Source organism: Carcharodon carcharias, chromosome 15, assembly GCF_017639515.1.
Source record: "Carcharodon carcharias isolate sCarCar2 chromosome 15, sCarCar2.pri, whole genome shotgun sequence".
Lineage (NCBI taxonomy): Eukaryota > Metazoa > Chordata > Chondrichthyes > Lamniformes > Lamnidae > Carcharodon > Carcharodon carcharias.
In genome coordinates this window covers 58,085,927-58,104,086 of record NC_054481.1, presented here as the reverse complement: position 1 = coordinate 58,104,086, position 18,160 = coordinate 58,085,927, and the positions used below count along the sequence as shown (strand labels likewise).

Here is an 18,160-nt window from a genome sequence, read left to right as displayed (position 1 = left end):
CTCTGTATTGGGCAGCCCCTCCCAAAGATGGGCATGACGATGCTACTTGGTTTACAGTATAGATGTCAAAAATGCACTTCCACCCATTCTTCACCAGTTGTTGTAGGATACGCTGACTCCTATTCTCCAAGCAGGTTACTAATGTCCATATATCAGTTAAGCATCACGGGACGTCTCTCTCCAATTATCAATTCTCCTCCATTCCTGCCCCCACCACTAGTTTTTTCTTTGAGTTTTGAATGACCTAGCTATCTCCCTGAACATCACCACCTACATCTTTGAGGAGATGAGTATTTGTGTTTGTGCTTAAGCCAGTTGGAGTGCTTGGCATCATTTGCTGTGAAGTGCCAGTATCTATGTCTCACTTCCTTTATGCCCTTTGGCTTGAGAAGAATTGTAATAAATGGAGGATACTTGCTGGATAATGACAGCATATCTCTAACTTCACCTTTACCTTCACCAATGTCCTTGACAGATTGTGGGCCAAGAGGCTTAGGAACATCTTCTCAACTTCTCCATTGCCTCAGTATAGGTGGCCCACTGCTTTTCCTTGTTCTCTCCTAATGATTGTGAGCTGCCTTGGCGTGCAAGCAGAACACATTTATGGAGAGATTAGCAAATTTGAGAACTACAAACAATACCACCAGACTATATCCCGCCCTGTACCAGTCTTTTCAAATGAGCTTTTATGGTTGTTTCTCTTGCTGGTAGTCTTTTGAAGTTGAAATTTGGAATGTTCTATATATAACATTATTGTATTCCATTGTAATTGTGCCATACTGTTTCCCCTTAATGACAGAATATTGTAAAATGAGGTAAAAGTTATGTATATGCTTTGGAGGTTATCTCCCTAAGGGAGCAGCTGGTGAATATTTACATTGGATCAATGTCTACAGTGAAGGAATAGTACATGAAATCCCATGGAGGTCCTGCCATGCTACCATAATTCCAGCAGGGTCCACTGGAACACAAAAGAAAACAATAGGGATCTGGCTGGAAAGAGTCCCCACCATTTATTGGATTTTCAAGTTGGTTTTATGAGATGTGGAACTTCTCCATGCCCCTTATAAAGCCAATAATGCCAGGAAGTGACTCCAGGGACAAAGGCATTGGCACATTCTCTATTTGGGAGTTCATACTTCCCTGGCTTAGTTGGGACCTGATATTGGATTGGAGGTTGGTATGTGGATATGGGATGGTTTTCAGCTGCGCTGTAAGCCCCATTGGGAGAGTGTGAATGGCTTTGATCCCTAAAATTTGGGAAATTAAAAAAAAAACCTGGATTTGGCCCCTTAAACATAGGGAAGCGGAAGCTCAAATGAGTCTGCTTTGGGAACCCTCTCTGACAGGTCGGCACGGTAATACTTGACTACATGGGACAACAGAAGCACCTGTAGAGGCACAAGCACCTGTCAGCCCCATGCAAATAAAATGATCTACTGACCTTCAGCAGGGTCAGTGTTGGAGAACACTGATTCAAACTGCTTGGATCACCACCCTTAGATTCAGGACCCATGTATACAAAGGCACTTACACTTACTTTGGCATTTTTCCTCCTGTCACTGTACTTATTCATTTGCTTCCAAGTTTGCTGAGCCTGGGAAGCTACATTCGTTCAGTTGGCCTCTCCCCATCCATGCAGCTTGCAACTGGGATTCAATAGGAAATAGAGGCTCTGCTGTTCTCTCTGACAGGATTTCCAATTGTCTCTTTTCCCTTGTTCACCTTCATTGTTTTCTATTTGAAGAAGTTTTGCTCTTCCAAGAATGTCCAATGTGAAGAACTTCTGTGCTTCTCACTGATAGAACTTCCATTTATCCCTTTCACCTTGTTCACATTCATTGCTTTCTATTTGCAATTCTGATGAAAGGCTATCGAGCTGAAATGCTAACCCTATTTCTCACTCCACAGAAAGTGCCTGATCTGTTGAATATTTCCAACATTTTCTGTTTTTATGACAAAGATCTTGGGTTGGGTATGGCATTAATGAGGAATACAGTGGGTGATATTTAATGTAGGCGACGGGGTTCTTGCCCACTGGATGGAAAGTGATCGAGAACCCTGCGTCGCCTCTTTTAGGGAAGGCCTGCCCTGGGCAGCAGCTGGTCTTCCCTGGGATCAAGGACCCCTGGGGCGGAAGTCCTGCCTGCAAAGAGCTGCCAACCAATCTGAGGCTGGGGAGGCAATGGCCACTGCTGGTAATGCATCCACCCGAGGCCCAGGCCACCAAGGGACCCAGGCCAAAGGTGATTGATGGTGGGAGGGGGGTTGTGGGATGAGGGTTCATGGGGGGAAAGGGGGACAGCAGGAAGGCAGGGGAATGGCTGCCAGTGGGCTCACCCTTCCCTCAATCAGAAACTGAGTGCCTTTGAATGAGAGACCTTCCCCCTGGAAGCCTGCAAGCAACGCTGACAGGGTCAATTGTCCACTTAATGGCCTCAATTGGCAGCAGGGTGGGTATGCTGTCCCCAAGCCTTCTCACCACAGTTAATTGAGGCAGAGGCAGAAAGGTGGTGGGGACCTCTCCCACCCAATTAAATGCCTCCCCCTCCAAACTCGTCACGGGGTGGCATTAAATTCTATTGTTAGGAGAAAGATGTGGAGAGATACAATGGCTGGGGGAAATGGAATTGGAAGCACACAAATGCTGGAAATTTCCTACAGTGTTTTAGTGATTAGCTTCCATTAAGAAATCCTGGACATAACCCATATGTAAATATTTTGGCCAATCTTTCAAAATTACTATGGCTCATTTTAAAAACCCCTTAGAAAATTCCTGGCAAATATGTTTGGTGTTGTGAGGAATGTTGTGCACTGAAGATAAAAAACTGTTTGTTTGCTCCAGTTTTTGAGCACTTATAGTCATGATTTGCAACCTGCCTACATCTGACCCTGTTGAGGCAGCCAGTGTGCAAACTTTGTGCTTCTCCCTCATTTCCTTGATTTGAGCAGTTAGCCCAGTGTAACCCACACTGCTCGCTGGCTGCATGCACAGTAGAGGCACAGCACGTGCTTCAGTTAGCCTCCAGCTCTTCAAGGTAGTTTTGTCTCACTTAGAGTGAAGCTGCACTGAATCACAGGAGGCTGCTGCTGAATGTTATTGCTGCTGTTCAATAAAAGTATATGAAACATCAGGGTAGTGAGAAGGTTCCCAGATTTAGCAATGCGATGCTGAAGCTATTAGTCATGGAGGTGGACAGAAGCAGAGAAGCCATGTTTTTGTAGGGAACCAGAAGACCCTCAAGGCAAACTGACCAAATGAATGGGAACAGGTAGCAAGGAAAGTCAGTGCCCAGATTCTAGCCCTGAGAACCTGGCAGCAATGCCTGAAGAAATTTAATGACCTCATACTGATAATCAAGGTCAGTGACTTCATCTTCACGTGATAACCTGCCAAACCACAGTGTTCCATGCTGCTCAATGCACCAACCCTTATTACTCACCCAGTATCAGTACTCAACACTCAGGATGCATACTTCACATTCACATTCTCCACCTCACCCTCACACACACCTTTCTATGATGCCAGCCTCAAAGCCAGGACTTGCAGACTCCACATATCTTCAGCTATTCAGCTACGGAAGGCACATCACCCAAACACACTGCAACACATTCAGTGATATTTTCCCCCAGATGGTGTAGCAGAGAACCAGCGAGTGGCAAGCATGTCTATGTCCACTGAACCTGACAAAGGAGATGGTGCTGTACATCATGGGACAGAGTCCGTAGCATCTGGCATCGCTGAGACTACCTTATGCCCCTTCTCAATCCCTTCCTCACTTTCATTCTGCTGTGTGACATGATGTTCAAGCTGCAGATGGTATGACAATGGACCTCTTGCTTTCCTCCACATGCCCACCTCCCACATTCCAACCCTCCCCTTCCAGCTTTAAGCTTTAAGACACCGAAGAACAGCTGCCTGGCCAGCCACAGCACACAGAGGGAGCAACTTCACACCAGTGATGCGTAATGTTCCTTCTAAGCTGCAGGACTGCATGGTGTGCTGCAATCTGGAACTTACGATGCAGGGAACAAACAGACTGCAAACAACCAATGTCCCCTTGAAGATGCACATATGCCTGTTCTGTGCAGCAAATTAACAGGGTCATGCAGTACAACAAATAATCCATGCACAACAAAGAGAAATTAGAGGGAACATTGGTGATGAGGAAGCACTCGAGGCTGCCAGCTCAGAAACTGGCATTGAGCTAATCTTAGAGTCAGAATCTGCACCAGGCGAGTCACTGGCCAAATGTGGGCTTCAGTCAGGACGGGGGTTAGGGCAGTTCATGTGCCAACTCCCCAGTGGGCAAGGTTGCAGATGGTTTCTGCTACAGTGAACATGGACAAAGTAGCATATAGGACAATGTCGTTAATAATGCATCTTGAGAATGCCAGAGTGTATTGACAGAAAGCTTCCCGTCACTGTCAAGGAGCATGGAGGTGTCCATCCCAAAAATGGCAGAGGGCATCTCACAGAACCTTTCCACTGTGGGAGTGTTAGTTAACTCCATGACAGCATTAACAGATTCAACTGTGACGACCACTGTCTTAGCTTCCAATGTAGCGCAGACAGAAGCCACCCAATGTCTCAGAGTTGCAGTGGAAACTCAGAGGAGATCATACTGAATGGCAGGTTCAGACTGTTGCCAATGTGGCCAGCAGGCTCTCTCAGCAGTTCAACAATCTGCCCTCCAACAGATTACTAAGATTGGTGAGGTGCCACCCATAGGAGTGACAGTAGCACCATGGTGCATGGCCATGCTGTACTCTCAGGATGACACCATTTGTGGTTCCATGGCTGTCAATCAAACAGTTCCCTTGCTGTTGCCTCTCAGCCAAACTGCTGCCACTTACACCGAGATGATATAGCCTGAAGACAGGCACACAAGACCTGGAGATGCTAAAGGGTTTCCTGTAAGGCCATCTGCAGTCTCCTCCAGTTAAAGTCAGCAACCTTCTACCAGCCGTGCAGCAATCACTGGGATAGCATTGCATAGCAGCATTAGGACAGGCAAGGGTATCCCAACAACAGGCTCTGAGGGCACTAGAGGCAAAGGCAGTTTTGTATGTTGTTTTGGTTGTCTAAGAACAAGATTTAGAGGATTTAAGTCTTAACAATAACTATTTATTGTAGAACATAACAGAATCAGAATCACAGAATTGTTACGGTGTAGAAGGAGGCCATTTGGCCCAACATGTCTGCACGGCTCCCTGCGCATTCTAACTTAGTGCCAATCGCCTGCCTTTTCCCCATAATTCTGCAAATTGTTTCTATTTAAATAATCATTCAATGCCCTCTTGATTGCCTCAATTGAACCTGCCTCTACCACACTTCCAGGCAGTGCATTTCAAATGTATGTACAGATGTATGTACAGATATATAAGATATATATATATATATAGATATACAATACAGTGGGCTTCTTCAATCCAAGCCATGAGCTATCTCCATTCAGACTACTATTAGTCATGTGACTGACTTTACATAATCATGCAGTGGTGCTGTTTCCCCAGCCCCACATCTACTCTTTCAGTCCTGAACACCCTAATACCACAGGGTGCACCATGGTGATGGCAATGTTATGGAGGATGGAGCTGACCACCATATACTTCTTAATCCATTCTGTCGTATAGTGTAGGGTTCCCCCCCACCAAAGTGGTTAACGCAGTGGAACTGTTATTTGAACAGGTTGATCGTCTGCTCCACAATATTTCTTGTGGCTCTCATTGTATGCCCTCTGTCTTTGCATGGTTCGGTAGGGGAAAAGGGGACAGCAGCATGCATGTTTGTCCTTTGTGCCCAAGCAGCCATCCTCTGGCTCTGTGAAGAGGGCTGAGGACAGTGAGTATGGCTGGCTGATGCTTGATGAATGCATAGTGATTGCTGGCAAGATAGACATTCACCATTCTGATATATTGGTATGGTCACATGCCAACTGCACATTTATAGAATAGTAGCCCTGGTAGTTCCTGTACTTTTCTCTATTGTCATGGGGGCCCATTAAGCCAACTGCATGCAGTTGATGCACCCTGGACTATCAGGAATCCTGCTATCCTGGCAAAGCCCCATGCCCTCACACCCTGCTTGTTCCTGCTGAAAGAGAAGACAATGTATTCTCCTCTTCTGGAATACATAGTCTTCAGGACCTTCCAGATGCTTTTATAGCTGGAGGTACCGGTATATGTTTGAGATGTTGCCCACTCCCATCTGAAAAGACACAGAGACATAAAAGTTTAAGCCTATGGCCTTGAAAGCCACTTGCCCGGCTGTCCTCATCTAGGTGAAGGACTCCAGATCAATATATAGGAGTGTCACGGTTCAGTGATTATCTCCTTGTTGAACTTAAGTCACTCCAGCAATGCCCCTGAATCAAGTGGAGGTAGAGAAGTACACTGAAAAATCTTTGGTGGGTATGACTTTATGTGGGAGCCCACCTTCTCCTCCCTCCACAGAGCTTCCTCTCTCTGACCCTTTGCTCCTTTTGATGTTAACGTTGCAAACTAAGAAGCAATGCAACCTCAGCTCCCATTCCACAGTCACCACATTTCGAGTCCTCACTGATTTTAAGCACCAGCTTAAGACTTCAAAAAATGCACCATAGTACCTCCAAAATCTTAGTTTAAGCAGAAGTAAGTCAAAAACACCTCACCTGCAAGTTGGTGTACGGCTATTTAAATAAGCCTAGTCGTGCTGATAAATGCCAGTACAGCTGGGAGTGATCAGCCCAGCATTCACTGGACACACATATACAAAGTTTCTGAAACCAACATCAAATCAGCTGGTAAAAACAAAAAAACTGCGGATGCTGGAAATCCAAAACAAAAACAGAATTACCTGGAAAAATTCAGCAGGTCTGGCAGCATCGGCGGAGAAGAAAAGAGTTGACGTTTCGAGTCCTCATGACCCTTCGACAGAACTTGAGTTCGAGTCCAAGAAAGAGTTGAAATATAAGCTGGTTTAAGGTGTGTGTGGGGGGCGGAGAGATAGAGAGACAGAGAGGAGGAGGGGGGGGTGTGGTTGTAGGGACAAACAAGCAGTGATAGAAGCAGATCATCAAAAGATGTCAATGACAATAGTACAATAGAACACATAGGTGTTAAAGTTAAAGTTGGTGATATTATCTAAACTTTAACACCTATGTGTTCTATTGTACTATTGTCGTTGACATCTTTTGATGATCTGCTTCTATCACTGCTTGTTTGTCCCTACAACCACACCCCCCCCTCCACCTCTCTGTCTCTCTATCTCTCCGCCCCCCACACACACACCTTAAACCAGCTTATATTTCAACTCTTTCTTGGACTCGAACTCAAGTTCTGTCGAAGGGTCATGAGGACTCGAAACGTCAACTCTTTTCTTCTCCGCCGATGCTGCCAGACCTGCTGAGTTTTTCCAGGTAATTCTGTTTTTGTATCAAATCAGCTGGTATTGCTGTTTGACATCTTCATAGTAGCATTCCTCCCGCTTCCAGTGCATGTACGACATGTCCAAACTAGAGCTCTTCTAGCACGAGGCACCATGCAGCCCACACCAGAAATAGCCAGAAGCGTGGGCAGTTCCATTATCTTGCATTATGTGTTCCAATAACATGAGCACATTTTTGTACCTCACCTGTTTTGTACCCTGTCTGATTTTCTTTTATCACTGAAGTCAATAGAAAAGGAAATTGAACAGATGTAAAACGAACTGCTGGTTCTCTATCATTCTTTTAGTAATACCATTAAAGACTAGATGGACTATCAATGTGTTGGGAGTATGATCTGGTGAGGGACTCAAGATTTTGGTTGGTATGCAATACAGTATATGAAGGAATGGTATTATGGGGGATATTGTATTCTGGGGGTAAGGTATGGTGAAGGATACAGTGTGTTAGGCATAGATTGAATGTCAAGTCGTCACATTGTGGTAAGAGTAGAAACACATATTTTTCCATTTGTTCAATTCATATTTCAGTCAAGATTATTTTGAGAATTACCAGCAAGATTTTCAATTTATGCGGAATTGAAAAATCACAGAAACTTACTGATATCTTCGTGAAAACATAGGTAAACAGAGAGAGTAAAGCTATTAGAAAATGAATCCTTTGGCCGCCGAATCGTTTTAGTAAATATTCAGGCATGGTAGTGACCTGCAGAGAGAGAATTTGTTCATCTTAGGGAAAGCATGAAAATTGGAAAATAACCATTGATGATATGCGCACAGAATGAGCAGAAAAATAGGCCTGAATTTCACTGCTCTCACATGAATATAGCAAACCCTGCTCAGGTTACTTTGATCTTGATTAGGCAGAAACTTTTTAATCTCTCCCCCAGCCTCCATCAGAGGCACTTGGCCTTCCCCCACAATTGGAGGTGGATGACCAGTCATTCCATCAGCGAAATAACCTGCTTTCCTCTTTTTCCATCAGAAGCAGTAAGTTTCCCCTCTTCCATTAGATACAGCGACTTTACCTCCATAAAATACATATTCTCAATTGAAGCTGAAAGCATTCACCCAACAGAGCACCTCGCAGGCAGTGACCTTAACCCCTTCAGAGTTAATGATCTTACCTTTTCAGAGAGAACTGACTGCTCTCCCTCCAAACAGGACGTGACCTAACACTTTAAAATATCAAAAAGCCCAGATAATGAAGATGTGATTGAGTTTTTTTTTAACTTAAGCCATCACCAGACAATAAGTGAGCATGTGGATAAGCCTGAGAAATGTGGCCAGGGAATGGATGGAGTTGATGGCAAGCATTGTGCTGGGTGCTGAAGATAATGGTGTCAGTCTTTTCATTGTTTAATTGGAGGAATTAGAGAAATTTATGATTTATCCAAGATTCTGTTAGATAAGCTCTCTTATGGTACAGTGGCAGTGAAGGAATTGAGAGAGATAGTACGAGTGGCAAGAGAAGTCATTGCTGGAGATGCTGTGACTATGATTAAATAGGCAACAGTAGAACAAAACAGGGAAATTCCCACAGAGCTGCATAATGGAGGAGATGTTGGAGGAGGATCATGTGTCATAGACATCAAGTAGGGGCGGGGGAAAATGTACTGAGAATTTCATTTGTGACTGGTTAGAGCTGTTGGAGGGGTGAAATCTTTACTGGAGGGTCACAAACTGGGAAATGTGTGAGAGGCCAGCAAGATTCTGAGAGGGAAAGGGAGGTTGGAGATGGAGTTGGTCTGGATGGTGGAAGCATGGTTCTTAGGAGTGGATAATAATGCCAGGGGATACTTTAAGCAAGCAGAATGACAGCACCTGAAGAGAGAGCCATTGATTATAATAGCTAACATGGGAGCAAAGAAAGGATGTTAAGTAGCAAGGAAATTTGTGGAAATGGGATTAAGGAAGGAGGAGGTAAATCTTTTGGATGAAATTAAATTGGAAAGGGTAGGAAGTTGGAATTGAAGAGAAGCTAAAGAGAAAAAGGTTTAGGGTTGAGTGAATTGGTAACTGAAGAGAAGGTTTTGTTTAGTAGGCAAAGGGGAAATGGGAAAAAGCTAAGGCAGCAGAACAGATTTGGTGAGAAAGAAACCTGTGAGTTCCTCCTACTTTTTACTGGAGGTAAGTGTGGAGCGGGAGGAGAGAGGAGCTTAAGGAGATGGTTGGTAGATATATTTGTCTTCCAGGATGGTCCAAGAATAGTGGGACTGAGGTGAGTGATCCAGCTAAACTGGAATGTGTAAAACAATGATCTGTAACAGGGAACATAATACTCACAGGAAAACCTTATAAATAGTGGCTGTTTCATAAAACATAATCAGAACTATTGGCTTATGGTGACTGAGTAAATCAAACTCAATTTTTATTGCTTGGAATTGCATTACAGTCTTTAGGGACACAGTTCATGTGAGTGAAAATGGTCTTTGGCAAAATTGCAATACAGGTGATAACAAACCAGGCTGGTGATTTGCTGTTCTGCACTTTTGCCAAAGATGAATAACCTTCTCACCCCCACCCACCCTGAACATAATTTTCCATAAGTTTTATGTTCTAGTATTTTGCTGAATTCAGCTCTGACGCTCCCTCATTGGGGTTATGCATAGTGTTGAATAGAAATTGTATGGGATAAAATTTAAAGTAGAAATAGGAAATTTTCCAGTCAATGAAAATGATTGGTTTATGTTAGAAACTAAATAGTAGAGTAATCTTACCCCTGATGCAATATATATGGGGAGAAAGAGCCACCCCAACATCATCAGACAATACATTCCCTGGAGAAAGGGAAAAAAAGAAAATTAAAACAGTGTGACCTTGTATTACCTGGTGTTACAGCATCTTTACACAAAGCAACCTTCCTTCACCATCAGACATAACTATTCTTCCCTCCACCAAACACAGCTACCCTCCCACACCAGACACAGCTATTCCTCCCACACCAGATACAGCTATCCTGTCTCCACCAGACACAGCCATTCCTCCCCACAACAGACACAGCCATTCCTCTCTCCACCAGACACAGCCATTCCTCCCCACAACAGACACAGCCATTCCTCTCTCCACCAGACACAGCCATTCTTCTCTCCACCAGACATAGCCATTCCTCCCCACACCAGACACAGCCATTCCTCTCTCCACCAGATACAGCTACCCTCCCCCTGCCCCGACCAGACACAGCTACTTCCCTCTTCCCCAGACATAGCTATGCTCCCACACTCTCCAGCTTCCCTAACCTTCACCAAAGACACCTTCCAATCTCAAACCAACACAGCACCCTTCCACTCCCACCAGAAACAGTGATTTTCATCAGCATCAGCAGTTTTTGAGATTCTTATGTCAGGCAAATAATGATAACAGGGCATTTTCTGGCAGTGTTCATGTCATACATGACTGTGCATTTAGTAACAATGTTGGGTGCAAGCCTCATCCACTACAAGCCACATTCCAGGAATTTTTTTTTAAATTATCTAAATTTTTAGGTCGAATATAAAAATAAATGATCAAAACAGCTATTTGAGAAAGGTAAATACAAAGAGGTCAAATCTGTATACTTAAGCATTCTGCTGCAATTTACTTGAGGCTGCATATAGTGAAATCACTAATCCCATGCAGAATAGAGATGGTTGTGTGATTTCCACCAACAATTAGACCTGGGGACTGCAGTGCGGTTTAATCCTTTGGATTGATTTTATATAATTTGAATTATGTAACTATCCACTGCCGACTGGAGCTTGGTTTAGGAATATAGGAACAGGAGTAGGCCATTCAGACCATCGAGCCTGCTCTGCCATTCAATACGATTATGGCTGATCATCCACTTCAATGTCTTTTTCCCACACTATCCCCATAGCCCTTTATGGCACTGGTACTTAGAAACCTGTCAATCTCTGCTTTAAACATACTGAGCTTCCACAGCCCTGTGGGGTAGGGAATTCCAAAGATTCACAACCCCCTGAGTAAAAAAAAAATTCTCCTCATCTCAGTCCTAAGTAGCTTTCCCCTTATTTTGAATTTGTGTCCCCTGGTTCTAGACCCCCACAACCTGCATCTTACCTGCATCGACCCTGTCTATCCCTTTAATTATTTTGTAGGTTTTAATGAGTTCACCTCTCATTCTTGGGAGCTTTAGAGAATACAGATCTAGTTTCCCCAATCTCTTTCTGTAGGAAGCCCTGCCATCCTGGGAACAAGTCTGGTGAACAAGTCTGGTTTGCTGTAGTTTATAGAGGCTCTTTTAAATATGCTCAGTTTGCTGACTGTTTGCCATAATATGCTGTTCAGATAGACTCTACCTTCTATTTGCTGGGCAAATGGACTTAGCTGTAAAATGGATCGCTGTAAGTCTTGCTCAAAGTCTTACCACCTCCAACTCATAGGCTGGCACAGGGGTGTTAAAGTTTACTTTGTTTATTTAATTATAAAGAAAACAGTATTTTTCCAGGAACCAATAGCAAAACAGTTCATTAAGGGCAGCTAGAATTAAGCAGCCACATTAATTAGCAGATGCAATGTTTAAGAGCTCCAGTTATGTCATATTCCCTATATTCTGCTGATGGTGAGCTCCTGCCAGCAGGCTCCTTCTTAATGAGGCCAACCTCACAAAATCAGGTCGGGATAATCCAGTGCAACTTCAAGAAGCTCAACAAACACTGTACTCCAACTACTGCTTCAGCACTGGAAACCTACCTAAAAATGAAAAGAGGCTAGCTACAGGAATACGGAATTTCTTTTGGTAAATACTTTGGGCTGAATTTTACACTCCGCCGCCGTTGTGTTTGGAGGGGGCTCATAAATGCAGCATGTGGCCTTCCTGCTGCCTTCCTGTCCCCTCCCCGTAGTATAAGGGTCTGGCACATATAGGGTTAATGTGGAACTGAGTCCCGTAATACCCACTCAATGATGTAAGAAGGCACATGATCCAGGCCCAGGGCCAGTATGGTGTTGAGCAGAGACGTGTATAGGCCTAAGCATGGAGACATCACCTAGCTTGTACCCTTTACTGTACATGTGTAAATAATTCTTAGTAGTTAATAAAGACTTACAGTTAACCTACAAAAGACTATGGAGTCTTTTTTAAGACACAGCAATCCATAACCAACACCCTCTCCATGTGGTGGCAGCAATGGGATTAAGAACCCAGAATCTCACTAAAATGCAGAGACAAACCAAAATGCTGGAAGACTGAGGAAAATTCCACAAGGCATTCTGACCTGAAAAGAAGCTCCTATGGAAGCAGAGGCGCAGAGGAAAAATCATCAGAAAATGCCCTAGAGAAAGGCCTGGAAGATGAAGGCAGAGATTTCAATTTCCTTACGGCAGCAAAAGATTCTATTGAATCTTCTTTGGAGGTACAGCTTCAGAGCGCAGAGTCAACAGAACCTGCAAAGGTGAGCTACATCTTTTAAAATTCCAGGCTGCAGCAAGTCCTGAGATCTCCTTTAAATAATTCAGTGTCAGAAGCGCCGTTTGAAAAAAACCCATTGCTAAAACCCTCCTCAAGTCAGAGCCTAAACACGTCCAAGCTCCTCTGAGAGAGAAAAGAAAATGAATTAAATAAATATTTCAGGAATATCGTGATAGCCCAGCTCACTAGAAAACAAGCAGAAGCTCCAATTTGACCAATTCAACAGTTTACAAAGTAAACAGCTGCATCAGAGAAGTTGGCAGGCAGCTGATCGAGGAAGTCATTGTTAAATTTTTTTCAAGAAGAATGCCATCACCAATTTACAGAGCCAGACAAAATCAGCAAGTGCGGGAAATCCCTTTGTCCCTGAGTAAAAAGTGATGGCATCTTGAAATCCAGACAAAGCTCTAGAGAAAGGTTAAAAAAAACTGAAGATAGAGCAAAAAGTCACCATTAAAATGAGTTCAAAAGCTCAGAGGAGCAAACTGTTGGCCATAACTATTAATTTGAAGGTTCCACAGAGATAATAAGATTTTAAAAATCCAACAATCATGGGAAGAAGAGCAGAGAGAAATAACTGGCTACTGCGTAGCCATTCTTAAAAGGGCTGCAACATTCAAAGCTGTAACTGCAAAAAAATTACCATGGATCAAAATTTCAACTGACCAGATCAGTTTGGACTTATCCAAGGGCCAAACCCAATGGGAAATGTGACATTGTTGAGAGGAGAATTTTTAAATTATTGGAGTACATTAGGTCTCAGTAAAAAATCAGAAGTTCGCACTAATACTTTTTTATACAGGTTTGGTGAAGCTGCGGAACAAGTAATCCTAATATTGATTAATCCTCAAACAACTTCGAGGAACTATTAAGAGCCTTGGATGAATATTTTAATTTTCAAGTTGAGGAGCATGCACAGCTTTAAAAAATGGCATAGAAAAACTCCAGCAAAACAACTAAAGGGTAAAAGACAGTACCTGGACAAATCAAATGTTGTCACCAGAGAGGTAGAGAACTTTCCAGAAGTTATTTTTTGGAGACCCCCAACATGTTTCCAGAACTCTACCAGTAACTGTCAGTGAACGACAAGGACAAAGCCCTATGGCAGGCAGACCAAGAAAAAGCAGAAGTAAAATCAGAAAATGTTCATTGCAAAACTTAACTGGAAGATTTGAAACACAAGATTCAAGCTAAGCATGTACCTTTGAAAATGTACGATAAACTAAAGTCTTCAATGAACCAAGCTGTTCAAGATCTAAACAAACAAATTTCTGAGACATCACAAAGGTATCAGGAGGAAATAATGGCCCTTGTTTCAATGCTTGGTAAATTGAAACAGGAGCTAGGAAAACTCAACCAGATGTACAGCTGGCAGGAAAGATACTCAAAGTAGTTGCGGCCTTGAAAGGCTCTTTGAAGGACTGATACATGCCCCTGGAAAAACATGGGGAGTTAAAAAGAAAATTGAATGCTACTTCAGAAAAAGCTGCATTGGCACTGTCAGCAACGACACTGAAATGCGGAGTGAGAGGACAGGAGCTGAGCAAGAAAATAAACAGTTGAAAGAATAGATAATTGTCCTTCAACATCAAATTTGAAAACAGTACATAACCCTTCAGCACCATGATAGGGCCTACCAATAAAATGGGCTCAACTTCAGTCCAGTCTCCATAACCTCCTCTGTAGCTCCAGCAGTGGCCACCACTTGAACCGGGTTCTTCTGGGATTGCAGAGGTGCCAGCCAATTGGATTGGTTGGTAGCTGTCTAAGTCGGGACTTCCTCCCCAGATGGAGGTGGAAGTCTCACCCTGAGCCAATTAAAACCCCGCTGAGCCTATAATGAGTGCAGAGCAGCCCACTTTTTTGTAGGCGGGCTGCTGGACAACTTTTTAGTTAGGGAACCATGGGGAGCACAGTTTTTGTACCATGTCCAAGTCTTCAAAGTATATAGGATGGGGATCACTGCTGCCCTGTAAACCGTGACCTGAGTCTCGGGTTTGAGATACTGGATATCAAATACTCCTTACTTCAGTTGGCTGAAGGTTGAGCTGGCACATTGGAGGAGATAATGAATTTCATCATCTAAGTCTGTCTTCATTGAGAAGAGGCTTCCATGAAATGGAAAATGGCAATTGGTCTTAATCGAGGAGGTGTTGGGTTGGGAGCTGGTTGGAAGGGGGCCTTAATTTTCTGAGTGTTTATTCAAGGGCCCATTTTCTTATACGCTTTGGCGAAAGAGTTGACAATGACTGGAGCTCAGTTTCTGGGTGAGTGCACCACAAGTGTCTCAGGATACTGGGACTCAATGACTGAAGTTGGAGTGATTTTGGTCTCTGGATTGAAGACAGCGTAGATTGAGCAGTTTCCTGTCAGTTCTGTAAATTATCTCCATGCTTGTGACCAAATTTCAGGAGGTGATGTGCCGTATTGCAGTAAGGAAGATGGAGAAGCAGGTCGGTGCTATGATATAGCCTTGTTTGACCCCACTCCTCACTGAGATAGGATGTGCGCTAATTCTGTTGGTGAGGATCACAGCTTGCATATCATCATGGAGTAGGTGGAGGATGGTGATAAACCTATGAGGGCAACCAAATTTGAGGAAGATATTACATGAGCCTCCACCGTTGAAAGATTCGAAGGCTTTTGTGAGGTTGTAAAAGGCCACATACAGCAGATGTTGCTGTTCCTTGCATTTTCCTTGGATCTGCCGCGTAGTGAAGGCCATGGTAGAAGCAGAAACTCTAAACACTTTTAAAAAGTACCTGGATCTGCACCTTAAGTGCTGTAAGCTGCAGGGCTATGGACTGGGTGCAGGAAGGTGGGATTAGAAAGGGTACCTGGATATCCTCGGGCAGGCATGGACAAGATGGGATGAATGGCCTCCTTCTGTGCCGTAACTGTTCTATGGTTCTATGGTTCTATGTCTGTGGTGCTTCTCAATGGGTGAAAACCACACTGAAACTCTGGAAGGAGCTGTTCAGCCACCTGGAGGAGACATTTGAGGTGTTTGCAATGATTATCCCTGTGGCAGACAGTAGTTAACTCAATCAAATTTGTCTCCCTTCTTGAATATAGTCACAATCACAACATCTCTGAGATCCTGTGGCATGCACTGCACTTCCCAGATGTGGGATATGAGGATGAGCTGCCATGTAAGGAGTATATCTCTGCTGTGTTTTCAGAATTTCAGCTGAGACTTCATCTGCTCCAGAGGCTTTGTTGTTTTTCACTTGTCATACGTCTCCTGTTCCAGGGTGTTGTGAACTTTCAATCTGTGCTTTGGAATTTTGAACAAAAGTGGACTGTTGAGCTGGCATTTATGGCATATATAGCCTTTAACATTCTGGGCTCCAGATGACCCTGAGTCTCAGCCAGGTGCCTGGTTAGGTGTGGATGTTCACAGCCATCCAGGGAATTTGCATTCCCTTATATTTGGGCAGTGGGTCATCAACAGACAAACTGTGGCTTTCTGGCTGGCCAATCTTTCTGTTGCGCAGTGGACGAGGTGAGGGTGGCATCAGGGCTTGGTGCATGTTAGGCAGGCATAGATGGATCCCATCAACCTTCCATTGTGTTGTAATGGCCCCTTACCCAGACTGGATTTTGGAGTGTCAGGTGATGGTGCAGGATGTATAGTCAACATGCCACCACTTTTTGGAGGGTGGGTAAAAAATGGGATTGCACAGGTCACATTGTAGGAAGGATATTTTGTTGTCTACCATTGATAAAATGACAGGGAGCTGTTCTGTGGACAAAGTTCCATCAGAAAGCCATTGAACCAGCTGCAAGTCATCTAAACAGCCAAAGTAATAAGCAGCAGTGCCTTGAAAGTGGGTGAAGGACATCCCCCCAACCCGTTCCAACTTTGGGTTCACCTGAGAACCAGCCTCCTGGAAATTCAACTACAAGAAGCCTCGCAGTTCACAAGGCCTTCAATTCAACTAAAGCATCAACTCATCTAAGAAACTTCAGGCCTGCCACAAAAGAGACTGAGACAATCATAAATTGTAATTGTATTGTTTCACCTTCATCCCTATCTAATCTTTATGTGTGTGATAGTGACTGTGAGTCAAGTGAGATGTTGCATTTTAAACATCCGTGCCAATGGTGTGATAATAAATAACCTTCTTCATACTTAAAACTCACAAAAAGCTTGCTGCTGGGATTATTTAAATTGGGACAATCATTCTGAGAGTAAGAAAAAACACCCCTTTTACAGGCAATGATATTGATCATAAGCAATAAAAAGAAATACATAAAATCTGTATATGATAATTGGCCTTTTCAGACCAGGGTGATGCGGAGGCTGAGCCAGATGGGGTATTGAGGAATGGAGTTGAGAACATTTAAAGTCAAAGACACAGTTTTGTTTGAGGACATCTTCAAAATGCTCACTTCAGCGGGCACTGACTGCTTCCCTGAATTTGATGAGGAAACTGGCCATTAAATGACAGCGGGACAGCCATTCTGGCAGGCCCCTTACCAACGTTTTAGTCAGGGGACTATGTTGCCCCGTAAACTCCAGCCCACAATATTTATTAATGACTTAGATGGTACAACAGAGAACCAAATATCCAAGTTTATCAATGATAGATTGGCAGTATCTTAACAGGTGTAGACAGGAGCATAAAATTACAAAGAGATGTTGTTAGTTAAAGCGAGTGGGCAAAACTGAGGCAAACATCAACTCTATTTCTCTCTCCAGACATGTTGCCAGACCGACTGAGTTTTTCCAGTACTTTCTGTTTTTATTTCAGATCTTCAGCATCTGGAGTATTTTGCTTTTATTACAAACTGAGGCAGATGAATTTCATCGAAGTTAAGTGTGAGATCACCCATTTTTGAGCCAATAAAGTAAAGAACTGAATATTATTTAAATAACCTAAAATGCTAGGAACTTTAGAGGTCCATTTAGAGGAGAAGGCTCCACAAACATCCCACCCTCAATGATGGGGGAGCCCAGGATGTCAGTGAATAAGTTAAGGCTGAAACATTTATAACCATTTTCAGCCAGGAGAACTAAGTGGGTGATTCAACTTGGCCTCCTCTTGAGAGATCCGGCATGAAGTCTTTAGCCTATTAGATTCATTCTACATGATATCAAGAAACAGCTGAAGGCACCGGATGTAGCAAAGGCTATGGGCCCTGACAGCATCTTGGCAGAAGTATTGAAGGCTTGTGCTCCAGAACAAACTGCACCCTTAGCCAAGCTGTTTTAGTACAGCTACAATGCTGACATCTACCGCTGAATGTGGAAAATTGTCCTACCGCAAAAAGGACAGATCCAATCCAGCCAAATACTGCCTCAACAGTCTACTCTCGAT

The 18,160-nt window shown here is 43.6% G+C and overlaps 1 protein-coding gene across 1 annotated transcript in view; it reads right to left on the bottom strand.

Moving 5' to 3' along the window:
* The window catches only part of LOC121288156 (sodium/myo-inositol cotransporter 2-like), a 111,416-nt gene that overhangs the window by 73,563 nt on the left and 19,693 nt on the right, over window positions 1-18,160 (bottom strand). The window contains exons 4-5 of the mRNA XM_041206553.1: window positions 10,147-10,206; window positions 8,028-8,132 (exon numbers count right to left, since the gene is read on the bottom strand). Of these exons, the coding sequence (XP_041062487.1) occupies window positions 8,028-8,132; window positions 10,147-10,206 (165 nt within the window). The remainder of the gene's footprint in view (window positions 1-8,027; window positions 8,133-10,146; window positions 10,207-18,160) is intronic.